Source organism: Thermothelomyces thermophilus, chromosome 7 (genome assembly GCF_000226095.1).
Source record: "Thermothelomyces thermophilus ATCC 42464 chromosome 7, complete sequence".
NCBI lineage: Eukaryota > Fungi > Ascomycota > Sordariomycetes > Sordariales > Chaetomiaceae > Thermothelomyces > Thermothelomyces thermophilus.
The window spans coordinates 3,340,582-3,368,363 of record NC_016478.1 but is presented as its reverse complement, the minus strand read 5'-3'; the positions used below and the strand labels follow the sequence as shown (position 1 = coordinate 3,368,363).

The 27,782-nt window shown below is 56.3% G+C and overlaps 10 protein-coding genes across 10 annotated transcripts; 7 read left to right on the top strand and 3 right to left on the bottom strand.

The window, feature by feature from the left end:
• Positions 1 to 1,820: 1,820 nt before the first annotated feature.
• On the bottom strand, positions 1,821 to 4,667 carry MYCTH_2312967 (uncharacterized protein). Its single transcript, XM_003667246.1, has one exon. The coding sequence runs from the start codon at positions 4,592 to 4,594 to the stop codon at positions 2,018 to 2,020; it is 2,577 nt and encodes an 858-aa protein (XP_003667294.1). The 5' UTR covers positions 4,595 to 4,667; the 3' UTR covers positions 1,821 to 2,017.
• Positions 4,668 to 4,890: 223 nt separating this feature from the next.
• MYCTH_2312966 (glycosyltransferase family 4 protein) lies at positions 4,891 to 6,707 on the top strand. Its single transcript, XM_003667245.1, has 2 exons — positions 4,891 to 5,495; positions 5,564 to 6,707. The coding sequence occupies exons 1-2, from the start codon at positions 5,017 to 5,019 to the stop codon at positions 6,543 to 6,545; spliced, it is 1,461 nt and encodes a 486-aa protein (XP_003667293.1). The 5' UTR covers positions 4,891 to 5,016; the 3' UTR covers positions 6,546 to 6,707.
• A 2,165-nt stretch (positions 6,708 to 8,872) lies between these two features.
• MYCTH_2131229 (uncharacterized protein) lies at positions 8,873 to 10,136 on the top strand (the record flags this gene model as incomplete). Its single annotated transcript, XM_003667244.1, has 8 exons — positions 8,873 to 8,973; positions 9,037 to 9,119; positions 9,228 to 9,321; positions 9,472 to 9,540; positions 9,661 to 9,675; positions 9,733 to 9,752; positions 9,875 to 9,968; positions 10,064 to 10,136. 8 exons carry the CDS (start codon positions 8,873 to 8,875, stop codon positions 10,134 to 10,136), a joined length of 549 nt encoding a protein of 182 aa, XP_003667292.1.
• Positions 10,137 to 12,302: 2,166 nt separating this feature from the next.
• Positions 12,303 to 13,419, top strand: MYCTH_2312964 (uncharacterized protein). Its single transcript, XM_003667243.1, has one exon. It carries the CDS (start codon positions 12,414 to 12,416, stop codon positions 13,284 to 13,286), a length of 873 nt encoding a protein of 290 aa, XP_003667291.1. The 5' UTR covers positions 12,303 to 12,413; the 3' UTR covers positions 13,287 to 13,419.
• MYCTH_2312962 (uncharacterized protein) lies at positions 13,420 to 14,670 on the bottom strand. Its single transcript, XM_003667242.1, has 4 exons — positions 14,465 to 14,670; positions 14,318 to 14,363; positions 14,029 to 14,212; positions 13,420 to 13,969 (listed from the first exon to the last, which is right to left on the bottom strand). Exons 1-4 carry the CDS (start codon positions 14,553 to 14,555, stop codon positions 13,652 to 13,654), a joined length of 639 nt encoding a protein of 212 aa, XP_003667290.1. The 5' UTR covers positions 14,556 to 14,670; the 3' UTR covers positions 13,420 to 13,651.
• A 110-nt stretch (positions 14,671 to 14,780) lies between these two features.
• Positions 14,781 to 15,712, top strand: MYCTH_71631 (uncharacterized protein). Its single transcript, XM_003667241.1, has 3 exons — positions 14,781 to 14,901; positions 14,981 to 15,190; positions 15,254 to 15,712. Exons 1-3 carry the CDS (start codon positions 14,841 to 14,843, stop codon positions 15,277 to 15,279), a joined length of 297 nt encoding a protein of 98 aa, XP_003667289.1. The 5' UTR covers positions 14,781 to 14,840; the 3' UTR covers positions 15,280 to 15,712.
• A 1,000-nt stretch (positions 15,713 to 16,712) lies between these two features.
• MYCTH_2316753 (uncharacterized protein) lies at positions 16,713 to 19,260 on the top strand. The gene is made up of 5 exons (XM_003667240.1): positions 16,713 to 16,882; positions 17,128 to 17,149; positions 17,273 to 17,349; positions 17,523 to 17,768; positions 17,825 to 19,260. Exons 1-5 carry the CDS (start codon positions 16,844 to 16,846, stop codon positions 18,386 to 18,388), a joined length of 948 nt encoding a protein of 315 aa, XP_003667288.1. The 5' UTR covers positions 16,713 to 16,843; the 3' UTR covers positions 18,389 to 19,260.
• A 33-nt stretch (positions 19,261 to 19,293) lies between these two features.
• On the top strand, positions 19,294 to 19,656 carry MYCTH_2070850 (uncharacterized protein; the record flags this gene model as incomplete). Its single annotated transcript, XM_003667239.1, has 2 exons — positions 19,294 to 19,518; positions 19,609 to 19,656. 2 exons carry the CDS (start codon positions 19,294 to 19,296, stop codon positions 19,654 to 19,656), a joined length of 273 nt encoding a protein of 90 aa, XP_003667287.1.
• A 1,501-nt stretch (positions 19,657 to 21,157) lies between these two features.
• MYCTH_112411 (uncharacterized protein) lies at positions 21,158 to 23,981 on the bottom strand. Its single transcript, XM_003667238.1, has 4 exons — positions 23,525 to 23,981; positions 22,161 to 23,403; positions 21,694 to 22,027; positions 21,158 to 21,605 (listed from the first exon to the last, which is right to left on the bottom strand). Exons 1-2 carry the CDS (start codon positions 23,840 to 23,842, stop codon positions 22,906 to 22,908), a joined length of 816 nt encoding a protein of 271 aa, XP_003667286.1. The 5' UTR covers positions 23,843 to 23,981; the 3' UTR covers positions 21,158 to 21,605; positions 21,694 to 22,027; positions 22,161 to 22,905.
• A 521-nt stretch (positions 23,982 to 24,502) lies between these two features.
• MYCTH_2312952 (uncharacterized protein) lies at positions 24,503 to 26,969 on the top strand. The gene is made up of 2 exons (XM_003667237.1): positions 24,503 to 24,974; positions 25,026 to 26,969. Exons 1-2 carry the CDS (start codon positions 24,612 to 24,614, stop codon positions 26,934 to 26,936), a joined length of 2,274 nt encoding a protein of 757 aa, XP_003667285.1. The 5' UTR covers positions 24,503 to 24,611; the 3' UTR covers positions 26,937 to 26,969.
• The last annotated feature ends 813 nt before the right edge of the window (positions 26,970 to 27,782 follow it).

Genomic DNA, 27,782 nt, shown 5'->3' with positions numbered 1-27,782 from the left:
TCTCGCGAGCTTTCCACGCTGACTTGAATATCCTTCCAACCCCTCTCCGGTAAGGGATACCGCCTTTCCAGTCGATCCAGAGGGCATTGTACGCGTCCTGGCCTCCCACACGCGACTCTGAGAGGGCCACGACTTCGCAGATGAGGCGGGACGGATCGGCCTCGAGGTCGGAAGACGCCTCACAGGATGTAGGCGCCCCGACGTAGTCTCCTGATTCGTCCGCCACAAGAAGCTGGACCTGATCGAAGAACTCCATAACTCGGAACCGGGCCCGCAGAGGATATGACAGGAGGAGATGCCGGCTTGGTGGGGTGGGGGGGGGCCACGGCGCCGGGATCCGCGTCCCTTGCTCCGGCATCACCATTCTCCTCATCCCCAGCGGACGCTACTCGTTCCTCTGGGTCGATGCCGCTTCCTCCTCGCCGCTGTTCGGCCCAAACCGACGAGACCATCCGCCAGGGGTCTTTGCTGCTCTCCCTGCACCGCCACCAGACGACGGGTCGGATGTCCATATGCCCATGATGGCCGTCTTTGTCGCGCTCGTGGTCGGGGAAGTCGACTGCGCCAGCCCACGACGCTCAGGTCCACGACGGGGGTAAGGTCGGGGTTTGCTGCCGCTCACGTCGCGCGGCCCGCCGCCGCTCGAGGGGAGCTTTGTTGTACCACAGCAATGCCGCGTCGAAGAAGAGGACGGGCAGCCCGCAGATGAAGCCGCCACCGGGAGTGGCAAACGCCGTGCGGTCGAGGGTCGCCATAATGCCGCTGAACGTGTCCAGCGCGTCCTCCGGGTAGGTGACCGCGCGGCGGTTGAACTGGGCCACGTGGCGCGCGTAATCGCCCAGGCTGGCCGGACATCGAAGGAGAGTCCCTGGACCGCGACGGTCTTGTTGTTCCGGCACGGTCCCGGTTCCGATCCCGGTCCGTTGCCGGGTTCCATGCCCTCGAGCCAGACGGCGCAGTGACACTCCCAGGCGACCGACTCCGGCTCGAGCACTAGGAGGCGCCGCGAAAACACCTGCTCTTGGAATGCCCAGGCCCGCTGGCACCACGTGGACTGCTGTACGTGTCGGTGAAGATCCTGAATTCTCAACTCCACCAGACACTCCCTGCTGTGGCGCAGGTACTCAGGCAGCGTCTCCTCGGCACGCCCCATGGGATGAGTATCGCCCTCGATGCCGCGCAGGCCGAAGAAGGCGGCGGTACCCCCGACCGCCACAATGGTGAAATCAAGCGTAGGGTGGCGCTTGACCAAAGCGCTGACGGGCTCCTGATCACCAAGGTAGGTACTTAACTGAAGAAGAGCAAGAATTGAGATTCAAAGTAGCAGTGAGTTCAAAGGGGCCGGGAACCTGATAAAAAGGCTGTAATTCTCAGCGGGAACAAACACCTTTGAAGCTACTATCGGGCAGCGGGCCTTGCATCCAGGGTGGTTATATAATTATATGTTTCACAAAGGCTAGCTAAGTCACGTCCTAGGAATGAGACTGGTTATGATAATTCATTCATAGGACTTTTGAGAAGTCGAAAGCTGGCCCAGTAACTAATTAATAAGCCCAAAGTGGATAAAAGATGCAGCACGTGTGCATGAACCGGTCTGTAAGAGTAACGTAGTGTACATTGCTCCGTAGCCTGCGCGGTCTAGATCAGACACAGAGCAGTTAACACGTTGTATGTGCTGAGTTTAATTAAGGGAGAGATCAAAAACTCCTTAGCTAGACTCATCTTCGCCCCTCCGTTTGAGGAGAGGTGGTCCGGGTACAGAACCTCAAGCATATCGAAGGAACTGCCACGCAGGGAACGAACAGGTTAGGAATTAATTACGCTCTCGTACGGGAAGCACTTGTGAGGGGGGAGCATGAACAAGTAGGCATGAGACACGGGGTGAAGTCCAGCGTTAATTGGCTGTTGTCGGCGATTATGCATCACCAACGATAGATAGTGCCCCTGACTCGGTAAGATCATTATCAATTAATATTCCATTCCACTTGATGTCCCTTATGCCCGGGGCTGTCTCGGCTCACTTCCTCCCCTCGCCGCCGCCGCCGCCGACGGCCTCTGCCCTCAGCCTCTCCAGCGCCCTCTCGTACTCCTGCACCCTCTCCTCCGAGAACTCGGTCTCGCCGTCCCCGATCCGGATCCTCTCGATGGGCGCGGACCGGCCGATGGTCGTCACGGCGCCCTTGCCCTCGCCCGCAAAGTCCCTCCAGAACCGGCGGGCCTCGGCGTGCTCCACCAGCGTCCAGGCGCAGCCGCGGCGGCCCGCCCGCGCCGTGCGCCCGACGCGGTGCACGTACGACGTCTCGCTGATGGGCAGGTCGTAGTTGATGACGTGCTCGAGGTTGACCAGGTCGATGCCGCGCGACACGAGGTCCGACGCCACCAGGATGCGGAGCTTGTTCTGCGCAAACGCCCGCAGCGTGCGCGTGCGGCGCGACGTCTTGGTCGACGAGGTCAGCGTGCCGATCAGCGGCGCCAGGTCGGGTGCGAGGAGGACTAGGAGGCGCGAGAGGCGGAGGGCGGCCTCGTTGGATTTGGTAAAGATCAGGACCGTCGTGGGGAAGGTCGTTTTCTTGGCTGTGGGGAACGGCCTGTTTCTGGATCGGGATTTGTCGTCATCGTCTTCTTCGGCTTCATCGTCGTCAGATGATGAAGTCGATGATGATGATGATGATGATGAGGCGGAGGAGGAGGCGTCTGAGTCTGAGTCTGAATCTGAGTCTGATTCCGAGTCAGAAGCCGAGGAAGACGAGGCTGAAGATGCTTCGGAGTCGCTCGTCTCGGATCCCACAGAAACCTCGTCAACGGCGTCTTCTTGGTTGACAGAAACCATGTGCTTGCTGCGGAGCAAATCGACAAGGTACAGCGGTTTGAGACTAGGCTCCCGGATCTTGATCGCCGACTCCCTCAGAAGGGGTGGCAAGTTCTGCTCGCCCGCCTTCGTCCCCTCCACGACAACCAGCCGCGGTCTTGACAGCTTGAGACCGTTGAGCAAGCTGAGGTCCCGCGTCATTGTTGCGCTGAGAATGACTTTCCGGACGCCACTCTTGTTCGAACTTGGGAAGTCCCGGGCGCCCGGCTTCTCGACGCTCAGCTTTTCTGTAACCGTATCCAGCCATTGCTGGAAGTCTTGGGCCAGCAGTTTGTCGGCCTCATCGACGATCAACCAGCGGACGTAATCGAGCGAGAATCCCGGCGTCTTGGTGATGTGTTCTACCAGTCGGCCGGGGGTGCAGATGAGGATGTCGACCTTGGACTCGTGGGCTACGACATGGTATGGTAGCGGCTCGGTGCGCTCTAGATCCAACCCATCGTCTTCGTCGTCCGAGTCCTCCAAGCTGACAAGTCGGTTTTGCTTTTGCAAATACTGCTGGTAACCCTGTGGATCGTATCTCTGCTCTTCGCCCACAATTATGGATTGTTCCTCCTTGAACACCCTGTTTCCCATGGCCGTCCCGACCTTGACCTTCTTGCCTCCACTGATAGCAAAAGCAGTCGTGCAGGCTTCGCAGGCGAGCTGTACTTGTTGAACCAGATCTCTCGTCGGCAGCACTATGAGTGCTCGTAACCTGGTGGCGCGGTCTTTGCTGATGTCGTGGACCATGGGAAGCACGTATGACAGCGTCTTCCCAGAACCGGTCGGCGCAGCGACAACTACGTCGCCTTGTCGATCGGGAGAAGGCAGCAAGAGGGGAAGAACGGCGGTTTGGACCGCAAACGCATCCTTGAATCCCTTGGATTCGAGAATTTTGGACGATTCCGGAGAGATGCCTAATTCCACAAACGGCCGCGTCACGTCCGGGGCCACGCGAACCGGCGAAGCAAGCCATGGCGGCAGGGTCTCGTATGCCAGCTTTGACTCGTCGAACGTGACCGGCTCTGGTTGAGGAAGCGGCTCGAGGCCGTGCTCCACTGCTGGCTCCGCCTCTTCTTCCCCTTCCTCCTTCTTGGTGCTATCCTCAACAATCCTCTCCTTGATCTTCAACGACCTCTGAACCTTCTCGAATACCGATCTGTGCTTCCTGTGCATGTCGTCATCATCGGCATCGGCCATTTCGGCATCAGGGTAGTCCTCTTGTTTCTTTTTCTTTCTTTTCTCTCGTTTTGGTTTCCGCTCCTGCTTGACGTCGTTCTCGGGATTGGCATGAGCAGCGGCGGCATTGTCACCATCCGGCCCCGATGCTGGCGTCGCGTCTTCATTTTCCACCACCTTATCCTCGAGAATCGCTGTCTGGTCTACATCCTCCCGCTTACGCTTGCGCGACCTGGATTCCTTCGCCTCCTGGTCGACCCCATCGTCGGCGACATCCTCGCTCTGCTTCGATTTTGACTTTTTCGCCTTCTTTTGCGTTGCGCTGCCCGTGAGCTCCTCATCTATTTCCCGTGTGCTCTTGCTGTGGTCAACTGGTGGGAGGTTGGCATCGTCGAAGACAATCTTTTGCGGCTGCGCTGGAGCGGGCGGCGCGGGTGCCTGTCCCGGGATGTAACGAGCGTATGGTTGCGCGGTAGAGAGGGGCTTCGAGGATGACGCCGGAGTTGTTTGCGAATGAGTGGGTGCTTGTTTCTCCTTTGCAGGAGGAATGTACCGGTTGTACATCGTTTTCCACGGTCCAGTATCCTCGTGAATACCTACCCGTGGTGAAAGTTTACGATCAGTCCTTTCAAGTTGCTCTGGCAAAAAAGTTATGGAAATCAAGCTTCGCAAGAGGCTTGGCGCAGGGTGGAAGTGGGCTTCGAAAGCGTGGGGTGGCGCGAGCCTAAGCCATGGCAGGCAGGCGGTGTGGTCCAGCGCTCCTGGCCCCCTGGCCCCTGGCCCCTGGTCGGTCTCGACCGGCCCTGCGCCCAGGAACAGCACATGCCTCCTCCAATCGATGCCTGCCGGAACTCAACCAACCTGAACTCGTCAAACAGATTTGGCCTTCTTTTTTTTTGACGGTCAACGAGTCTCCAAACACTCATCCATTCGTTCAACCACCGGCTGCATTCCCGGGAAAATGACCGCGGAAGCAGCCAGCAGCCATGGCGCCGACGTACAACATCGCCATGGTTAGCGATTTCTTCTTCCCACAGCCAGGCGGCGTCGAGAGCCACATCTACCAGTTGTCGTCCAAGCTGCGGGACCGGGGCCACAAGGTCATCATCATCACGCACGCATACAAGGGTCGGACCGGCGTGCGCTATCTCACCAACGGCCTCAAGGTCTACCATGTTCCCTTCTTTGTTCTCTACCGCTCGGCCAGTTTTCCCACCGTCTTCTCCTTCTTCCCCATCTTCCGAAACATCGTCATTCGTGAGCGCATCAACATCGTCCACGGCCATGCCTCTCTCAGCAGCCTATGTCACGAGGCCATCCTCCACGCCAGGACGATGGGCCTGCGGACAGTGTATACCGACCATTCGCTCTTTGGCTTTGCCGATGCCGCGAGCATCTTTGCAAATAAGATTCTCAAGTTCAGCCTCAGCGATGTGGACCATGTCATCTGTGTGAGCCACACATGGTGAGTCTCATCATGCCTCGGCCGACATGGTGTGACGGGGTGGATGCAGGCTGCTAACCCCTGACCAGCAAGGAGAACACCGTCCTTCGCGCCTCTCTCGACCCGCTTATGGTCTCCGTCATCCCCAACGCCGTCGTGGCGGAGAACTTCAAGCCGCTCGACTACGCCGAGGCCTCCTCGCGCTCCTTCACTTCCCGCCACCCACCCCCGGCCCGCCCGCCCGGACCGCACGACATGATTACCATCGTCGTCATCTCGCGCCTTTTCTACAATAAGGGCACCGACCTGCTGACCGCCGCGATCCCGCGCATCCTCCAGAACCACCCGCACACCCGCTTCATCATCGCCGGCGACGGGCCCAAGGCCATCGACCTCGAGCAGATGATCGAGCAGAACGTGCTACAGGACCGCGTCGAGATGCTCGGCCCGATCCGGCACGAGGAGGTCCGCGACGTCATGGTGCGGGGCCACATCTACCTGCACCCGTCCCTCACCGAGGCCTTCGGCACCGTCATCGTCGAGGCCGCCAGCTGCGGCCTGTACGTGGTCTGCACCCAGGTCGGCGGCATCCCCGAGGTGCTGCCCTCGCACATGACCGTCTTCGCCAAGCCCGAGGAGGACGACCTCGTCGCGGCCACCGGCAAGGCCATCGCCGCCCTGCGCGCCAACAAGGTCCGCACCGAGCTGTTCCACGAGCAGGTCAAGAGCATGTACTCGTGGACCAACGTGGCCATGCGCACCGAGCGCGTCTACAACGGCATCACGGGCGCCATCAGCGAGGCCGAGTTCTACGGGTACGACGCCGCCAACGGCGCGGGGAGCTGGAGCGCCACCAGGGGCCGCTCCGGGGTCCAGAGCTTCGCGCTCATCGACCGGCTCAAGAGGTACTACGGCTGCGGCATCTGGGCCGGCAAGCTGTTTTGCCTGTGCGTGATTGTGGATTACCTCATCTTCCTGGCCCTCGAGCTCTTGTTTCCGAGGGACAAGATCGACATATGCCCGGACTGGCCGAGGAAAGAACGGAAGGCGGATGGGAAGGACGCCGGGTGACTGGCGACTGGTGACTGGGCGCGAATATAAAGAAAGCATGTCACCCTGTTCTGTATATAATAACTTTTCAGAAACGTTGTATGGCAAGATAATTGAAGCACGCGATGAGTTACGACGCTTAAGAACTGTCACTCGTATGTACATTGCGAAACTGCAAAAGCGACGCCGCAATTGCTGCTTCCAGCAATTGCACCTAAGTTAGGCCGTAGGTATTCTGACATACATTTTCGCCAACTGTAGTGGCCGCGTGCTAAATACTGTCTGTGCCGGCTGCCTGGTGAAGATTAGGTAAATATGCGAGGCATGCTGCGAAGCGTTTGAGGTTTTCTGACCTCAACCGGCGCTCTGAATGCTTTGATTAGCCTCACGGAGGCTTATGTATCATAGCAGCGAGGCCGCCTCCCCAACGAAGGTATAAGGGCACGTTATATCAGCAGGCTCTCGTCAAACACATCCCTGGCTGCAAGCTAAGCTGATCGCCGGCACCATGGGGGAACCAAGAGACTTTGTACGACGGGGATGGACTGCCTGTGCCCCTGATGCGCTCGACATCGGTGATGGTCCTCTCAGTGTCTTGCCCGCTTCAGTCCTTCTGTCACATTCGAGTCTCCACACGCTCATGAGGCCCCGTTCCACTGTGTTGTTTGCTCCACTTACAGCTCGAATATGTATATATCTGGAACAACCTGGCCCTGGAAACGGGCATCGTCCTCCTCACCACCGTTCTTGTCCGGTTGCATTTCAGCCAGCTCCCAGCGTGTTGTCCCCGCTATTGCACTCATGGATGTGTAAGCGGATGGTCCTGATGTTCTTGAGATCCTCGCCTGACACATGCGATGGCGAACGAGGAGGGATATGGAGACATGATGGCCATCGATTTGAGCGATTTCTGAAGTCCGGATAAGAACAATGTCGCTTGGGACAGTCAATCTTGCGCCTAATGAACTGGACGATGCTCTGTTGAATTAACCAACTTCAGCTCGACTTCCTGTCGTGCTCACCAACTTAGATTACCTATGACAATTTCAAAATGTGGTTAATCAATCCACTCAGTAATTAGACTACGAAGACTTTTTGCCCATGGTCTTGAGAATTATAACTATAACCATTCCTTACTCGTGCCTTCTTCGCAGCCTTTGAAGTATTATCAAAGGAATTACCTACAAAGCTCTCACATCCCTAGAGTCGTCAATACCACGTCGGGAAGAAATTGAAGAATCAGTAAGAGATTTGGATATAATACAGCCTGAATCCCCAACGTCAAATTCGGGTGCCCAAGGGCTGTCATTTCTTGCAGTATCTGTCAGGATATTTCTGGCAGCAGCTGCACATGGTAATCAGCATGCCAGCACTGCTTGCCCGATAAGGCTGCCTCTAAAGTGCATTCCTCCTGCCTGTCTTGCCGATACGGGTACTGGTAGATACATCCGCTCTAACGCTTGCATCTTCGCTTGACTGAAGTATTATTACAGTGCTGCAGGGACGACACCTTCTCATTGCTTGTCTCAAGGTCGCCGTCTATCGTGCTTGGCCAGACACCAGGTAGTCGCTTTATCTACTACCCCTGAATAACCCCATGCTCTTGCCTATGTCGATAATTATTGCACGACCGGTACTCACTGGCGTAGTTGTCTCTTCTTTCCAGCACCGAGACGGTAGCGAGTCTGACCCTTCCCGATTGTCCTGGTTTGCATTCATCTATCTCGCTCATGCCTCCCAAATGTCATTGCTTTCCGTCTCTGACGGCAACCACTATTAGGGAACTGGGACAGTCTATTTATACCACATCTTCCAGCTCCCAGCTCCCATTCTCCTCTCTCTGTAAACTGGAAATCTGTTCTCCAATCCACCATGGGCCCTGAATCATGGTACCCTTCTCTTACCATGCTGCTATTTCCTTGCCCTCCTTTCCTGCCTCGCCCAGCTCATCGTCAGAAGTCCTGTGTAAGGGCCCATTCTCCCAAAGCCTGCTTCGCAAAACGCCCCGGCCTTCGGCTGCCTTTGACGTCGACGAGACTCTATCATGTGCACTCCTTCGGGGACCAAGAACCACGTGTAAGCCTCAAAATCGTTCGAATCGTTCGTAAGAGCGTCATCGCCCCTTCTGGGAGACTAAAGGCAGCAGCATGTCGCAGAGTACCGAGCACGTCTTTGCCTCGTCGATGCTGACTCTCAACACATAATTAACATGCCCTTGACCATATCTCTAAAACAATCTTGAGATCCCTTTCAACTCTTGATTACAATGTCCGAAGTTTGCCGACACTCTCATTCGTGCCTCAATCCTGGCCTCTGTGGGAAGATCTGTCCGGCCCCTTATCGTTGACATGACACATCAGGTGAAGAGCGCAGGTGATGGAAGCTTCTCAGCAAAGTACAGCTTTTGGGGCTTTGGTCAAGAAGATGTGGTTGGATCTGATGAGGGTGAGTAACCCCAGACATGGTAACCCCAATGGGACTTGTTTCGGCTGACACCTCTCGCCCTTTGTAGGGCTTCCTACGTATGGCCTCAGAGACTGCCAACGTTTATGAACGTCAAGGTTTTTCATCATCAGCTTTTGCCCCTCCCGTTAGGTGAGGGCATGATATGAACTTACTCCACGTCATCTAGCTGACCCCTTACTATGATGACAACCGTAGACAATCTGATCCTCACAATACGCTTTGGCTAACGCTTCTCAGAAACCCCAGATTCCCGCGTACACAGCCTCAGCGATAGTCAAGCCTTCGAAAACCTGACTCGCCGTTCATCATTGGCTTTTGACCCTCTGATTAGGTGAGGATATGATGTGATCCCACTCCAAGTCATCTATAGCTAAGCGCTAGCTATGATGATAAAGACAGACAATTTGATCCTCACAGTACTCAAAAGAGTGGCGTTAGCTTTGGCTAACGCCTCTCAGAAACCCCAGTCCCGCGTATACAGCCTCAGCGACAGCCAATTCTTCAAAGACTTGACTAGTCTTTCATCATCGGCCTTTGATCCCCTTGATAGGTGAGGAAATGATGTGATCTCGCACTTGAACCTGAACTGCGGTCATGGTGAAACGAAGCAGACAATCTGATCCTCACAATACTCAAAAGAGTGGCGTTAGCTGTAGCTAACGCCTCTCAGAACCCCCAGTCCCGCGTATGCAGCCTCAGCGACAGCCAATCCTTCAAGGACTTGACTAGTCCTTCATCATAGGCGTTTGATCCTCTTGATAGGTGAGGATATGATGTGATGTCACTCCACATATTGCTGAGCACCAGCTATGATGACAATTACAGACAATCTGATCCTCACAACACTCAAAAGAGTGGCGTTAGCTTTGGCTAACGCCTCTCAGGACCCCCAGATTCCCGGGTACACAGCCTCAGCGACAGTCCAATCTTCGAAGTCTTGACTAGTCTTTCATCATCGGCCTTTGATCCTCTTGATAGGTGAGGAAATGATGTGATCTCACACCCAAACCTAAACTGCGGTTATGGTGACAACACGCAGACTAGCTGTAGCTAACGCCTCTCAAAACCCCCAGTTCTCACGTACGCGGCCTCAGCAAGAGCCATATCTCCATAAAGATCTACCTGGCCCTTCATCATCAGCTGTGATACGTTAAGGGGCTTTCCGCCTATGCATGCGGCATTGGAACGAACTTTCTAGGTCCTCGGCGCTATTCTTGAGTCGGGCGTTGTGTAAACACCCACGGAATCCGCTAAAAACCATCGACCAGACGATCAAAGAAGTTAGACAACAAGAGAATGGGGTGCAAGAGACAACAACACTTTAGTAACGTGTACATCGTTTAGAGCCCTGTGCTTCGGCACCAACGGTAATACCGTCGTGAGAGTTTGTGATGGAGATCGTCCGATTGTACTGACCACGCACTTGACGCAGACGCCAGTTTTCGAACGGCTTCAAGTTCGGATGGGAACGACCCAAATACCACCACCATAGGGCATTTTGTCGCCATCACGGTTAGATCCGCGTCCTTTCACCTTCGCTGCCGCGTGGCAATGAGACGGGATTTGGGTGTCGCCCGCCGACCTTCATCGGAATCATTGTTTAGCGACACCACGCACTTGCGCGGAGATGATAGATTGAAGATGCGAGAACACAAGTTGCGGGAGAAATGGCACAAACCGGTGCTGCTCAGACGAGGTTGATCGGATGGAAGGAAAACGGGGCGTTAGATTCAAGTCTCTGTAGTACTGAATGAATGCCGAACCATTCCTCTGGAAGAACAGACAACTCCGGAGAATGATAATAACTGGGTATATTCTCTGTGAAATCGATCTAAAAACGGGTCGATGAAGAGGAGTGTTGTGGCCGATGTCGACGATATTTGCAGCTGATCAGTCTTTGATTGAGTGAATGGAATGTAATGAAGAAAGAGTTGGACAACAGGAGAGAAAGGGATAAGTATGCTTAGAACAGTGCAGCATTCCTCTGCCTGAAACAACCCGCAGCTTCCTACGTCAGCTGCTGGACTGGGCACGTGTGACTTTGATCCAACCTGCGCTTACCTTAGGTAGTTATTGCGCCATGACTGTATGAAAGACGGCTCTTGCCTTGTGCTTCTGCTTGACAGTCATGCGGCCTATATTTTTAAATGCTTCATCCCCCCATTGATCGTGATCATGGACAGAAATCCAAGTGGCAGGAACGGGAGCCGTGCTCGACCGACCCTCGACCGACCGGTTACGGCCCATCAGAGCCGTAACCGCATGACTAGGGCTGACGTCTTCTTGAGCAAGAATACTTCTCGTCTAATACCCGATTGTTCTTAACAGAGTATCAAACATGCAACGATGGTTCAATCGGGAACTGCTGAAATATGAACGGTCCGGACCAGGGATTCTGGCCCATTGGAGTCCATGCCTTCCAGTCTTGCAGCTAAACCTCGAAGGCATTTACTTAATTTAGGCAACTACGAGTCTGTGCGGTAAAATTACAACAGTATAATCCGTAGATCATTCCAGTTTACTGGCCGTTGACCCCAAGGGACGGGTGTTTAGCGATCCGCTACAATTGTAGTGCCCAGAAATGTATGGCAAAAGCGCCCTATGGCCGAGTGAATGGTTCATATCAGATTTGTATGTACGATCATCCATGTGAACATAGCTAACAGGAAGCATGCGTTGCATTCTATGAACCAAAAGCGACGACACCGACCTCTAGTACTATGTATATCTTGTGAAGCGTGAAACGACGCAGCTTTTGAGAGCACTCAAGGTGTCGAGGGAGAAAGTCTGTTAATTATCGGCATTATCGAACAATGCCAGAAACTTCCTAGTGTTTTCTATGGCGCTGATTTACCAAGATGAATCTTCTTGGGGTCTTGTGACCGACAAACACGTCATTGGCTTGCAAGCGTATCGACAGTAGTCTGTATCAATAGATTCTCGCCGTTCAGAAGGTTTGGTAAGGCTGAAAGTGGCAACGGAGTCTTGTCCGTCCCAAACCTTGAGAAGCTCGGAGGGAAAGACCGGGAATCGGTCACCCCCCCCAACCTTGCCGATAGATGCCCCGCAATTTACTCCCGCCACGGTGCCCCGCGATCGGCATAACACCGTGCCCGAGCCGGTCGGAGAGCACGGAGGTGGAAGCCGGCGGCGACGTGGCTGTGGTAGCTTTGTCGGGTGTATTCCCTCATTCTCCTGCATTGTGGAACGCTTGATTTAGCCGACCGAACTTTTGGTTTTATTTGTGGAGACGGCTGCTGCTACGAAACCACGGAAGCATCGCCGAGTTCCCAGAGCAAGAGAAATTTCCACAAGCAACGAACGCAGGTCCGAATTGAAATCGCCCAGGCCGCTTAGTTCGCAAGTCCGAACTTGCGTCCACCCAATAATTCAAATCTAAGAGCTGAAAAAAGGACAACGATAATGGGCACGCCATTTATCTCGCTCCTCGAGCCGACGCCTCTCGCGTGGGAGCGCGCCCTCCCGCCGGAAGAGCAGCCAAATGCGGCCTCGATCCCGCGCACCTTTCTCGACGCCATGACGGTCCGATCACAAGTCTTCGTCCAGGAGCAAAACATCCCGCAGTCCAACGAGTTTGACTCCGATGACCCGCGGTGTGCCCACTGGGTCATTTATGCGTCGGTGAACAAGACCATCACCCCGGCCGTCACCGACCCGTCGACGGGCGAGGTCGTCCGCCCGCGCCAGAGCGAGACCCAGTCCGTGCCGATCGGCACCGTGCGCCTGGTGCCCTTCCCGCACCCGCACCATCCGCTCAACGGGGGCGTCTACGTCGACGGCGAGCTGGTCGGCATCAACAGCGCCCCCCCGGAAGAAGGGAAAGACGGCTCGCCAGCAGCCACGCCCGTCGAGGCCGGCTCCACAACTGCTCCTGTCACCAAACCGACATTTAGCCCCGACCGCTCTACAACCTTCCACGACGGCGTCGAGCCCTACGTCAAGCTCGGCCGGCTCGCGGTGATCAAAGAATTCCGTGGCCGCGGCATCGCCCAGCAGCTGGTGCACACGGCCATCGACTGGATACGCACGCATCCGTCCTACTTCGACCCTAGCCCGGCCGAGCACGGGTTCGAACACCTGGGTATGGAGCGCGGCGGGGCGCTGCCGCGCTGGAACGGACTGATCTGTTGCCACGCGCAGGAGGGCGCCGTCAAGGTGTGGGAGAAATGCGGGTTTCGGATGGACGAGGGGATGGGGAGGTGGTTTGAGGAGGGGATCCCGCATGTAGGAATGTTTCTAAGGGTGGAGGTTGAGCCAGAGGTGAAGGGGATTTGAAGGAAACGCGGCCGGGAATTCCACGTGTTTCGTGCATCTTCTCCTCGTTCTTACATAGACTTTTGATGGTTTGTCATGGAAGGCTGGAGTTATTGATACCAGGGTTCCTCTGTCACTGTTTTGAGCATGCCAGATAAGAGAGACCAGAAACGCCACGCAACGAGCATAGCACAGTACCGCACCGCAAGACGCCAATCTTGTCAGAGGATCACCATTTGCTCCCTTTTCTGCGAGAGCCCTATTTGTGCCTGTGTGACAAGAATGCCATGCATCCACCAGACCGTAACGCGCAAAAGCAGCCCTGCATAAAAAGCCGTAAAATCCGTCCCGTCCCGGTCCAATATGCCTTCCAACCAAGCAACCGTTTACCGGTTGCTCTTGGCCACACGCTCCAACTCGTCCTTCTTCTTGATGGCGTACGAGTTGCTGCTGCCCTTGGCAGCGTTGATCAGCTCCTCAGCAAGGCACTCGGCAATCGACTTGACGTTGCGGAAGGAGGCCTCGCGGGCACCGGTTGTGAGGAGGGCAATGGCCTGGTTGACGCGACGCAGAGGAGAGACATCGACGGCCTGTCTCCGGACAGTACCAGCAGAGCCGATACGGGTGCTGTCTTCGCGGGGGCCGCAGTTGACAATGGCATCAACGGCGACTTGGATGGGGTTCTGGTCGGTCATGAGGTGGATCTAAGATCCAGTCAGTTACCTGCCTGAAGTTTTTGGGAGAAGCTTCCCCAAGTCCTTACGATCTCGAAGGCGTGCGCGACGATGCGAACGGCCATCAGCTTCTTGCCGTTGTTTCGGCCGTGCATCATCAGAGAGTTGGTGAGACGCTCAATGATGGGGCAGTTGGCCTTGCGGAACCGCTTGGTGGCATAGCGACCAGCGGAGTGAGGGATGTAGACCGGAGAGCGGATCTGGATGTAGTCGCTGCAGAGGTGCCCGTTAGCCTCCGATCCCAACACAAAAACATCCCGTACGTCCACTCCGATCCTAAGCAGCCCATGTCGTCGCAAAGTCCAGGTGTTGTCTTACGTCAGGGAGATGTCCCGGATCTCAACATCCTCGTAGCTCCAGCGGTCTGCAATTGGTACCAAGTCAGCGTTTGAGTCCCGGCCATGGGTTTTGCCGCCGATGCATCGATTTGCGATCGAACGTGGGCAATGCGCTGGCTGGACGTACTGAACAGCTTGACGCTGCCAACCTCGGCCAGGACCTCCTTGGGGAGGACGTCGTAGCTGGAGGTGGCCACTTCGACTTCGCCTTCAGACATGTTTGCGGTGGTCGGCTGGCTGAAAAGCTGAAGGTGGTGATGGATTGGAAGTTTGGCGTGCAGGACGACGACACAGAAGGCTTGAGCGTGTGGTCGTGAATTTTTTGGTGGCCCCGCTGGGAGTGGTCTGGGCGGGAGCGCAGCCACTCAGAGCGCCCCATTTTATTAGGGCTCGGTTAACCTAAGCTTTGGCATCTGGCAGCGCGGCCTCTCAGAAAAAACTCCCCGCCTTTTGCGCCTCGACCCCGACTCCAACCTTCATCAACCACCAGAACATCCATCAAAATGGCTCCCGCGGCGGCAGCTGGTGCGAAGAAGCAGAAGAAGAAGTGGTCCAAGGGGAAGGGTAAGCGCTTTTCTCCGCCGGCGCATTGCCGATATGTTGGCCTGAGTGTCCGTTGCTAACGCGATCTGCCTCCGAACAGTCAAGGACAAGGCCCAACACGCCGTCATCCTCGACAAGGCCACTTCCGATAAGCTCTACAAGGATGTGCAGTCGTACCGTCTGGTGACGGTTGCTACGCTCGTCGACAGGCTCAAGATCAACGGTTCGCTCGCCCGGAAGTGCCTCAAGGACCTCGAGGAGAAGGGCCAGATCAAGCAAGTGGTGGGACACAGCAAGATGAAGATCTACAGTACGTGACGGACGACTTTAAAAAAAACGTACATTTCCGCAGAAGCTGACAAGATACTTGCAGCTCGTGCCGTTGGCGCTGCCGAGTAAACTCCCACATATCATATCGACGGACCTGACAGGCGGAATGCAACTTCGTTAGCGGCGGTTCGCTTGAGGTTACGGTTTTTCGGACACGGCTACGTCTCTGGGACTGGGTTTCATTTGCAGCTCGGTCGGTGTAGCATAGGGATCGGAAGTGCTCCAGATCCTTAGACTGGAATTGCATCAAGATACGAACAACGCCGCCGCTCCGCCCTGTCAGGGTCGGGGTATGATCAAGCAAACGACCATGCCAAATGACGCTGTGAGAGCCATTGGACATTGGCGTGTGTCCCTCGAAGGGAAATAGACGGGCACATCAGTGTAGCGAATTGATGATACCCGTCTAAGACTTGCTTGCCCGGTCGTCACAGTGTTGGTTTATTGCTCCCATAGTAGTAGACTGAATCATCACGACCTACCTGGTCCCCTATGAAGAAATCTATTGACACATGGCGACAGTGTTGCTCTCGCACGAAGGCGAGGAACACTTGAGCATATGAGGCACCAGTCGTTAACCTCGACTACCATATCCAGCTTTGCAACCAAGCGAGTTCTCCAAGTTGCCAACGATTAAATGCGTGCACGTATCATGAGCTCCTCACTGGAACCATTCAGGATCCAAGAATTTGCGAGACTCGCCGCCTCTCATGGTAGTGTGTTTCTGTCACTTGCCACGCGCAAAAAGTAGAACGACCCGCTGTGCCGAAATTGGGCAAATCGGAACAGGGGCAAGCGTCGCTCTACGTCAAATCTCCAATACGTGTACATCGGCCTCCCCTATCAAGCAGACGGTGGCTGGTGGGCCTTGTTGTTTGACGACTTCAGGTTCTGAAAACGTGAAAAAAATGTTTTCCATCCTGTCCCAATTGGCACATTGTCATTGGCTGCTAAACCCTCTCGGAAGTCTCGTTAGCCTCGTGGAACCTTTGCGCCGAGGAACATTCAGGGTCGTGTCAAAAAGATAATTGAAAGTTTTACGCTGGCTTCACGCTTGGATTGCGATAAGCAACCGGGCTCGACTTAATCTAATTCTAGTCAAAAAAAAAAAAAAAAAAAAACAAAGACTTTGCCCAAAACGACTTTGTGATGAACCTTGTATCAGGCATGCAGTACAGAGTAGTTGGGTCTGGTCTTTGACACAGCGGGAATTCCAGAACCCGCCTTGACTCGTGAAAGAAGAACTCCCATTTGGCCGCCCTCAACTTGGCGTGGGCAAAGAAAAGATGGGGACCTCGGGCTTTGCCGGCATTGCGAATTTCTTAGCGCCACCGGCAAGGCTGCAAAAGCGAGCACGCTGCCCTCCCGTTGCCGTGCAGTGCAGTGGGTGTTTTGAGTGGTCCGTGCGCCTAGCGGGACCAGGGGGACGGAAAGATTCGCAGCTCAAAAGCTGGTCGCTTCCGAGCCTGTTTGCGAATTTTTTTCCCTCTTCCCCAAACTCCCCAGGTTCGCAGAATTTATATTCGCGCGACATCCTGCAACCTTCATTTTCCTCGACTCTCATCGTAGAGCTTGGATTCCCTCTCCACTCCATTCTTTTCGCTTTGGAGTCATCTTTGATCAAACGGACAAGATGTCGAACAAGCAGGAGACCAAGATCCTGGGCATGCCGGTAAGTCGTCGCTTTCCGCCCGCACATTATCCTCGCTATTGCAATCATCGTGTCCCTCTGTCATCGCTGCTCGTCATTTGGATCGCAATAGCCAATTGAACGCGAAGGCTGGGTTCAGTGGATTTTGCGACAACTGTCGAGTGCGCTGGTGCACCCATTTGCCCTCAGTCTCATGGAGCGGGATTTCCCCATCGCCAACAGATAAAGCCTCGGCGTGAATAATCGCTAACACGTTGTTTCAACAGCCCTTCGTGGTCGACTTCCTGAGTATGTGAATTCGAACTTTTTTGAACACGGTTCATCTGCTGGACATATCTGGCCGAGGCTGGCGCAGGCTTTCTGCGCCGCAGTTGGTTCGACCACGAAATATGATGCTGACATCGCAAACAGTGGGTGGTGTCTCCGCCGCCGTCTCGAAGACCGCCGCTGCCCCTATTGAGCGTATCAAGCTCCTCGTCCAGAACCAGGTATGTGTTATCATCGCTATCTGATATGCCTTGCCCCCTGGATCTCGGATGTGGTGAAGCGCGATTTGCGGCTCTAGCGCCGATCCGACATTCCGGTGTCACGTGGCATTCGCGTCACTGGGCCAAGGCATCGCAACTACGTCTCTGATCGGACGTTGCTAATGTTCGCGTAGGATGAGATGATCAAGGCTGGCCGCCTCGACCGCCGCTACAATGGCATCATCGACTGCTTCCGCCGCACCACCGCCGATGAGGGTCTCATGGCTCTGTGGCGTGGCAACACTGCCAACGTCATCCGTTACTTCCCTACCCAGGCTCTGAACTTCGCCTTCCGTGACAAGTTCAAGGCCATGTTCGGCTACAAGAAGGACAAGGATGGCTACGCCAAGTGGATGGCTGGTAACCTGGCCTCCGGTGGTGTAAGTTTTCTTCCCGTCATATTCTCGTGTTGAGCACCGTGCTTAATCATACCCAGGCTGCCGGTGCCACCTCCCTCCTCTTCGTCTACTCGCTCGACTATGCCCGTACCCGTCTTGCGAACGACGCCAAGTCCGCCAAGGGTGGTGGTGCCCGCCAGTTCAACGGTCTTATCGACGTCTACCGCAAGACCCTGGCCAGCGACGGTATTGCCGGTCTGTACCGTGGCTTCGGTCCCTCCGTCGCCGGTATCGTCGTCTACCGTGGTCTGTACTTCGGCATGTACGACTCCATCAAGCCCGTCGTCCTTGTCGGCCCTCTCGCCAACAACTTCCTCGCCTCCTTCCTGCTCGGCTGGTGCGTCACCACTGGTGCCGGTATCGCCTCGTACCCTCTTGATACCGTCCGTCGTCGCATGATGATGACCTCTGGTGAGGCCGTCAAGTACAAGAGCTCGATCGATGCTTTCCGTCAGATCATCGCCAAGGAGGGTGTCAAGTCTCTCTTCAAGGGCGCTGGTGCCAACATCCTCCGTGGTGTCGCTGGTGCTGGTGTGCTCTCTATCTATGACCAGCTCCAGATCCTCCTCTTCGGCAAGGCCTTCAAGGGCGGCTCTGGCTAAATTGCCCTAACCACTGTACAACATTCTAGTCGATGGAGACAGTTTGGGGCTCATCCAGATCGGAGCAGCTGGCTCGGCTGGAGGGGACGTGGGGACGTGGGCTGCGTTGAGCTGGGGGCCCGGGATCCTTCGTGGCAGGCAGCACATGCTTCTCGACGATGGGTATGCGGGGCGCAAAAACTGGGCATATCTGGCGTTACTGGGACGCGGATGGGCCGGTCACCCGCTGTAATTTATACTCTTTGAGCCGTTCCCGGTGTATTCTTGACTACCGTCGTGCGTGGGGTTGCTGTTTGCTTCGCGTGGGTGTTTCCTTTTGTTGCATGCGACTCATAGATCCCATAGTTCTGGCCAATTGGACGGTGATTTCCCAATACTATACCACATGGTGTCAATTGATCTTGATGGTAAACTGATACCAGTGATTATCGCAATTACGCGGGACCGCGACGTATGTGTTACGTAATTCAATCAACCCGCGTCGCGTCTGCGAAGGATGTGCGCACCCGACTTACCACAAAGGTATCTTAGAGCGGGTTAGCTCCGTTTCAATTGTTAGAGGCAACTGTTGCACAGCGAATATACCTCACCCTTTACCTGGACACATCACTCAACCTGAAATGCCACCTCGGGCATCAGCGACCCGATCCGCCACTGGTGGCCGCGGGAGAGGCACAACGGGCGCAAGTCGGGGAGCCATTGCAGCAGCCGCTTCGGGGCCAGTCAGACGGGTTGCTGTTGGGTCGCGGGGAAGGGGGAACGAGAGCGGCACGCCGCGCGGAAGGAAACGCCAGCTACCGCAGCGTGAGCAGGAACAGCAGGAAGAGGATGAGGCTTTTGCGCTCGAAGAAGGTGACGACGTCAGAGGTGGCGGCGGCCGCGGCGGCGGCGATGGGGATCACGACATGGGAGAGGCGGACGAAGAGGGAGAAGAAGGGGGCGAGGACGACGACGACGAGAGAGAGAGGATTCCGCCCGAGCTGTTGACGCGCATCTTGCACGGTTTCTTTGGGCGGGAGGAGACGAGGATCACGAGGGATGCGAACGCCGCGGTGGCGCGGTACGTGGACGTGTTCGTGAGGGAGGCCATTGCGCGGGCGGCCGTGGAGAGGGAGGGAGGGTTTCTGGAGGTGTGTTTTGCCCACATGATATTATCCCATCTCTCTGTCCCTCGGGTTTGCATCTATTTCACGTTGGTTTTGGCTAACGATCGCGGGCAGGTCGAGGACCTGGAGAAGATTGCACCGCAACTTTTGATGGATCTATGAATGGGGAAGTCATAGAAACGAGCAGCGTCAAGACACGGAGCCAAAGGGTCTGGCGCAAGGGGTCCAGGGCCCAGTTTAATCGCCATCAGCACGGAAGATGTTGTGAGCACCCAGCAAGAGCGGTCTGGCGGGTTCGGCTAGTTATCGACTGGTCGGTATGGGTACATATTCACGTACCCTGCGCAACTCTATCATCGTGTCATCGTCCGCCATCTCGCCAATATCTCCCGGATGAGTGCTGAGTAGTGACGGGGAAGACGATGGACTGTCACATCGATGCAGGGCACCACAGCAGCGTGGACTCAGCCAAGACTCCTTCAGGATGGCCGGGTATTTAAAAAGGGAAGATCTGAAAGAACACGGGCTAAGATGCAAAGGGGATCAAGCCAAGTGAAGGCTACGATTCGGCAAAGGCCATACATATATCAGACAGCGACCAAAATGACCATACCGGCCCCGATCGAGGGCCGATCCTCACACCAAGACGACGATTTTCATCGTTTTGCAGGTTCACATATCATCCAGGACCTGTTTGTGTAGGGATTACTCTTCTGGGTCATCCCCGTCTCCTTAGTATCCAGTCTCAGTGTCCCATGGCAGGCTGGAGACGAACGGAAGCAATCTTGTTTACCATCAACACAACACGAAAAACAAACGCCTGTACAGATCACACACCTAAACTTGCACGTATTGGATGTCGTTTAGTGTATGAGGGACAACCAATGAGGAGTTTTCTGTTCTCAAGGCACGAACCCAAGAATCGGCGCCTGTGCTAAGTAATGAGCTAGCTTTTCGAGGCAAAGTCGATGGGGCTCGCTGAAGAAAGTTCCGACTCCCTAGCGCTCGGTGGCGGGCCCTGAAACCCCAAGACGTTTGACAAGTGTCACAGGCTGCGGCCGGGGGCTGAAGACCCCTGTCATCCCGCACAGCCCAGACCACCCAGCGGTCCATTCCCCGCGAGAGCGCAGCCTGCAACCGCAACCTTATTTTCGGCTCCCGCATCATCCGGCGAAGCCCACCAATCTGTCAACGCGGCTTCCGTGGGACTTTTCGCCCACCGAGTTCGGGAGTCGAGCCTTGAACGTGGTAAAACTGCAAGCCCTTTGCAATAGCCAAAGTCCACGGTGCTTCGCATTCTGGCTTTTGCTTGGTTGATGAATTGACATCAACGCGCCAGAATTTCGAGCTAGCGATTCACCATTCTTTCTGTCCAGGCGCAGGGGCGATGATCTCCCTGTTATTGATCAAAGTTAGCTTAGTAACTTTTCGTACGGAGAGAAATGTCAGGGCAGCTACCCCGAATGTGTATCTTTGTCCGATTCAGGAGCATGCGGTGTGCCGTGGAGGAACGCTTTCGGTAAGGCGGTTTTCTTGGCCTTGTCATCTTCCTTTTTTTTTCTAATTGCTGCGTCGCGCCTGTAGTGTAGAGCGCAATGGAAGATGCACCGTGGGCAAAAAAAAAAAAAAAAAAAAAAAAAAAAAAAAAAAAAAAAAACCTTCGCGATGTTTCACCAGCTTCAAACTTGACCCTGGACCCCTGGGGGCGGCAAACCCCTTGCGCCTCCACCTTCCTTACCAAGGCTGCCCTGCACCATCGGTCATTCCCTCACTCTCTGGAAGGGCTGCTCGGAAACAAGTTATAAGTCATGCCGGCCTGATCTCCAGGCCAAGCGATCCCTTCCCTTCTCCTCAGGCCCGTAGTAATCAGTTCGAGGTTCCCTCTCGTTTTTTTCTCCCCTTCCTCTTCTCTCGGTGCCCGTCACCATTTCTCGTAATTCTCACTACACAGGCTAGTCCTGTCCTTCTTTCCAAGCGCAAGTCGCTTCTTATCTGTTTCAAGTCACTCTTTGAACGGGCCAGGCGCTCTCTTCAGCGATACACACATCCGCAAGTTATCAAGATGCAGTTCACAGCACTCGCTCTCGCCGCTCTGACGAGCGTGGCATCCGGTTAGTGGTTCCCTGAAAACGCGTCGGCGGAGAAGAAGAGAGAGTGAAAGAGTCAAGAGAATGAAAGAAGAATACTGACAAGCCCCAGCCCAGAAGGTCTGGCCCGTCACGGTGGCGGCCAACGGCAATCTGACTTTTTCACCCGAGAGGCTCGTGGTACCGCCCGGCGACTGGGTGCAATTCCAGTTCCAGGCCGGCAACCACACCGTGACGCAGTCGACGTTTGACCAGCCGTGCCAGCCCGTCAGCATGCACAGCAACATCACCGGCATCCACTCGGGCTTCGTCCCCGTGGCCGCGAGCGCTGCCGAGGGCATGTACCCGACGTACAGCATCCAGATCAACGACACCAAGCCGCTGTGGTTGTACTGTGCCCAGGGCAAGCACTGCCAAAACGGCATGGTCATGGTCATCAATGAATCGTGAGTTTTCCTGTTTTTGCTCCCCTCGGCCTGATCGAGACCCCGTTGTGATTACGACAACCGCAACAACAAGAAGAAGAAGAACGATAACAACCAACACGACATTTCGCTAACGCACCCACCTTCTTCACAGACCCGCCAACGCAACCCGCACCCTCGAGAACTACAAGGCCCTCGCTGCCGGCGCCACCACCGTCGTTCCCGGCAGCTCCGCGGGCGGCGATGGCACCGGCTCCACCGGCGGCTCCGGCTCCGGTTCCGGTTCAGACTCTGGTTCTGGCACCGGCTCCGACTCCGGCTCCGACTCTGGCACTGGCTCTGGCACCGGCACTGGCTCTGACTCTGGCTCTGGCACTGGCTCGGCCTCGGGTACGAGCGCCGTTCCTTCATCGACCGGTATCGTCGCCGGTGCCGGCATTCTGTCCGCGCCCAGCATGTTCGCTCTCGCCGCCGCTGGCGCTGTTGCCCTGCTCTTGTAGAGCGGCAGGTCAGTGGGGAGTAGGCATCAGTTTTTCGTTTGGTTCGGGGTTTGCGCTTTTTTTCTTCAGCGGGATATAATGTGCGGTGTTTGAGGACAAGGGCCGTTCGGAGGAGACGGCTGTGGTGAACTTGTCTATGGATTCATGATTGCTGTACATGGTACCTGACTTTCCGCCTCAGGGCGTTGTGTTGTTGTGATACATACATATACTGCATCGGAATATAAAATGCGTGATGTGTCTAGTTATCTGGAAAGAGAACAGCAAACCTTCCCCTGCCAAGAAGGGGGGGAAATGAGCCTACTTTTGAAGTGCCCCACTTGCTCTATTACGAGCGTTCCTCTCCTTGCAACATGCCAAGTGCCCAAGCACGGATGAACTGCTGCTTTCTTCTCCCTTCTACTTCCCCGACACAACCCTCTTCTTCCGCCCCTTGGCGGCCTGGTCGCACAGCTTCCGCCTCGGCTCCGTCTCGGGCCACCCCTCGGGCCGCTTGACGTAACCGACAAAGTCGTACTTGGGGTGGTTCCGGAAGAAGTTGACCCAGTGCGCCAGGTTGTCGTGCACCTTCTTCTCGGCCGCGGCGCGCTCCTGCTTCTTGAGCTCGGCCAGCTCGGCCGCGCTCCAGTGCCGGTCGACGTCCGGGTCGTCGAGAGGCAGGTACATTTCCTCGACGCCGCGCATGTCGGCTGTCCGGTCCTCGGCGAAGCACCCGGTCACGAAGGCCCGCGACGCGTCGCACCCAGAGAAGAACCGGTACGACCCACCGGGCCCGTACGTCCCCGGGTTGGACGACACGTCGTAGATGGTGCCGTTGATGGCGAGGTAGATGGGCTTGGAAGGATCGCTGCCGTCGTAGGCCGCGAGCTCGTCCAGCGTGAGGTAGATGGGGCCGCGCTACACGGGAAGCGGAAGGGGAAGAATTAGCCGGCTGCACTATCTGAGAAACGGCGAATGGGAGTTGACAAGCAGGAGAATAAAAGAAGAAAGGGGGGAAAAAGGAAGGGGAGGGGCATACCAACTGCTTCTTCCACCAGTCCACCTTCAAGTATTTGGGCGCATTGGGCAGCCCCAGGGAATATGTCTCGCCGTATGAGATGAGATAGCTCAGGCCGCAGTAGGCGAGGATCAGGAACGTGAGCAGGCGAAAGATGTCGAGGACGGTCGAGCTGTTGGCCTCGTCCTCATCGAGCTTCTCCTGTGCGGATTTCTGCTTTTTCGACACAGCCTGCTGCTGCTTTGGTTTCTCATCGTGTGACTCTGCCGTGTCCGAATCGGGGGGCGTCGTGGTGTTTGGCGCTGGCTTGCGCCGCCGGGCTGACGTCTCGTCGGCCATTTGGGAACTGCGGGGAGTGTCACAAACTGGGCAACTGTAGGATAAAAATAAATGGAAAGTAAAAAGAGGACGAAGAATGGAGTAAGAGGGAAAAAGAACTGGAAAAGACAGAACGTCCACGTTTGACGTAGCCTTTGTTGCCAGATCGCCAGCGGATGTTTCGGATAAGCGAGGCTGAGGCGGGACGAAGGCTGGTCTCCTGCTCCGGCGGACTGGCAAGCCGGCGGGCCGCCTCCGTTACCGATTGAGATGGTCGATGGAGATCGCGTGTTAGTTACGGATTACTCAAGCTGCGAGCCCCACATGCCACTGTCGTCGCCCATGGCAACTCAATCCTGGTTGGGTAAGCGCTCAGTGATTGGTCCGACGGCAATAACCAAGACGAGTCCAGTAAATACTGCAACCCACTCGACCAAATTAAACGCTCGCCCGCCAAATCACACACGTTGTCGCACATCGCAGAGCACCACAACCGGGAAACGGACAGGGGAAAGTCGAACTTTGGATCTCTAAAAACCTTCCTACAGCATTGAGTTTTATCAGCTGCCATATTGGCGCCCGCATCTTTGCGTAACACCTCTCAAGAATCGCTCCGTGTCGACCCGCGCTTAGCATTCGAACGATCGCACCACAAATTACGAATTGCGCGCCTCGGTCATCAACCCAGCAGGCCACGCCGCCAGAAAAAGACAGCACCCTACCGTCCCAAAAAAGCAAGAGGGAAACATCTTGCATGAGACCACAATAGCACGCAGCACTCCACTCGACGATGTCGGTACCGTCGAGCCCCGCCAGCGGCGCACAGCCGCTACAACCAGTTTCGCACAACGCGCAGCGCGAGTCAGCATTGTTCACCTCGGTCCAGCACCACCGCGACCGCCTTGGCGAGACCGTGTCGACCCGCGACAGCTCCGTCCACGAGAAAATCAATCAATTCAACTCCCTCGCCATGCAATCCAAAGCCCTTGAGCGCAAGACCGCCGACGCCGCCCTCAAACGCGCCATGATCGGGCGGGAGGAGGCAGAGGCGGAAGTGCGTCGCTGTCGCGAGGAGGTGAAGACGTTGAAAAAGCAGCTGGAGGAGAGCAAGGACAGGGAGAGGAGAGTTAGCGAGAGATTGGAGGCTGTGATGGTGGGTTAACCCCGCGCTCGGTTGCCCGGCGCCTCGGCTGACCACAACCAGGAAAATCATGCACGGAACAAGGAAACACAGGCGCATACCCAGCAGGTGTGGGAGAAAGAGATTCGCCGCGCCCGGAAAGAGACCTTCAAGGTGCAGAGCTCGCTCGTCAAGGCCCAAGAAGAACTCAAGTCCTGCCGGACCGCCCGGAGAGCCGCCGAGGAGGAACTCCAAGCTGAGCGAGAACGGAGCAAGGCGCGGGAGAAGGAGGCTTTCGACGCGCAAAACAGGCTGGCGGGGCTACAGGAACAGCTGGATCAAGCTCTGGGGAAAATCAAGATGCTGGAGCAGGAGCTGGACGCCGTCAAGACCCTGGCCAAGAACGAAGCCGAGGCTAAGCGACTCGCCCCTGACGATGACGATGGGAGTAACTCAGAAGGCCCGCGAAAACGCGCCAGGCGGTCTTCGGTTTCGGCCCTTTATAACGGGGACCCGGATATTGAGAGAATTACGATGCTGTGGGAGTGGGAGAAGCAGCGTGCGGACCGGGCGCTGGAGCAGGTCGAATTCCTCGAGGCGGAGTGCCAGCTCAAGCTATGTGCTGCAGGACAGGAGCTGCGGAGCAGGTCGCGCCAACGGTCGAGCCCTCGCAAGCGAGCCAGCATGTTTTCAGACGCCGGAGACCCGATGATACTTAGCGAGAGTCGCCGGGCCTCTGTCGAAGCCTCAAAGTCGTTGCCCAGACGGTCAAAGACGGACTTGCTGAAGGGCAGCAAGGAACCGCGACGTAGCACCATCTTTCTCCCAGCGGAGGGCATCTTCCGGACCGTGTCGCAGGCCGAGGCCGATGCCATAGCGGCCAAGTCGGCAGGTTCGACCGGTTTGTCGCCCACCGACCCGGCAACGAGCTTGCCCATCACACCGACCGACAGCGACCCTAACTACCGCCGCACACCGTCGGTCGACCCGCCAGACTTTGCCGTTCTCAACAAGGAGCGCATCTCCCTCTTATCCCTGCTCGAGGCCCCACACAGACAAGAATCCCCCCCAGCCTTCAACATCCCCACGACGCCCGGCCCAGTGCCGGAGGCGCGGCACGAGGAGCCCGCGGAGGAGGAAACCGGAGCAGCAGCGAGTAGCAAGCCGACCGAAATAACCCTTCCCCCACGAGAATCCGCCGACTCCCTCGATGCTCCCCTCTCCGAACCGCTGCCTAGCCGCGACGTCGGAGACGAGTCAACGGCGGCCCCGCACGTCCGGCCGCACACGACAACATCCTACTACCCCACCACCACAACGACGACGACGACGACGACGACGGTGACGACCACCAAGGTGCCCCTCCGCCCGGAGCCCACTGCAGAGGACGGGCCGACGCTGGCACAGCGCCTGCTCAAGGGGCTGCGCACCCCGGCCCGCCAGACCGGCCGGGCCGCGGGCGAGGACGGATTCGACCCGGACCGGCCGAGCTTCGACGTCACCAACCCGGCGTTGACGCCCACCATGACGCGGGAGCAGGCGCTGGCGCAGATAAGGGAGCGGCGGGGCCGGGCGAGGAGCGTCGGGCGCGTGGGCAGCGGAGGCGGCAATGCCACGGGGGGCAGCGGTGGAGCGACGGCTTCTTCGACGGCTTCTTCGACGACGGCTTCTTCTTCTTCTTCTGGGGCCACCACCGGCACGGGCGCGGGTCGGGCGGACGCGAGGAGGAAGGTGTCGGGCGGTGCTACCCCCGCCGGCGAGGTCAGGAGGAAGGTGAGCGGACACGACCTGGCCGGCGCGGCGGCCAGGCGGCCGGGGAGCAGCTTCGAGAGGGGCCGGGAGCGGGAGCGGGAGCGGGAGCGGGAGCGGGAGCGGGAGCCTATGAGGAGGGAAGGCAGCGGGTCTAGCGCTGCGACTGGCGGCGGCGGCGGCGGCGGTGGTGGTGGTGGCGCTGTTCGAGGCGCCGGGGCGGGGTTGCGGCGTCTGAGGTCGTGAGGGAGGAAGTTGTTTGGGCGTGGGGCAGCCCCTTCTCTGCCCTGTGGCTTTTGTTGTGTCGTGATGATGTCGGATTAAAAAGGGGGGTTGATCGCGAGACTGGATGCGATCTGCTTTTTTTTTGTTGTTGTGGGGGGGGGGGGGGTTCGGAGAAGAGGCATGTCGCGTTCTTCCCACTGGAGGCCGCAGAGGCTGGTTGTTTGGTTGTTTCTTTCTTTTTTTTTTCTTCTCCTCTGATCACACCTCAAGCCAACGGGGCTCGCTTCCTTTGTCAGGTTGTTTGGACTGGCGCAATCGCTGTTTGGGCCGGGGCATACACACTGGCGTTGGTTGGTCAGGCATAACGGATTCTCTGGGTCGGGAGGGGACTGGAACTGGCGAGGCTCTTGTCTTTTTTTTTTCTTTTTTTTTTTTTTTTTTGTGTGTGTGTGTGTGTGTGTGTGTGTTTGTTTGATATCCTTCCTGCATCAGAGAGCGAGGGCGTCATCATCTTGAATTGACTTTTTGTGCACTTTGACAAGACCTGTGGGACGGTTGTGAATTGAGTGGCTAATTACACGCGGCGACTGGAGAGAGCATTTGCTGCAAATATAAAATTATAAAATACGGTTCTTGTGGAAGGGGGGGAAACTGTGTGGTCTCAATACCGGGATAATATTGGGTTGTGATGGGAGTAGAAGGCAACTGCTTTCACAATTCGTAAAGAAGCTAGGAATGTGACTCCATGGCAAGGAGGATATGGGCTTTAACAGGTTCTGACCCGAGTATATCAAAGGCTCTTGTCATATTGACAAAGGGTTGCGACGAGCCTGTGACTCAAGGGACTGCACGGCTAACCGTAACTTG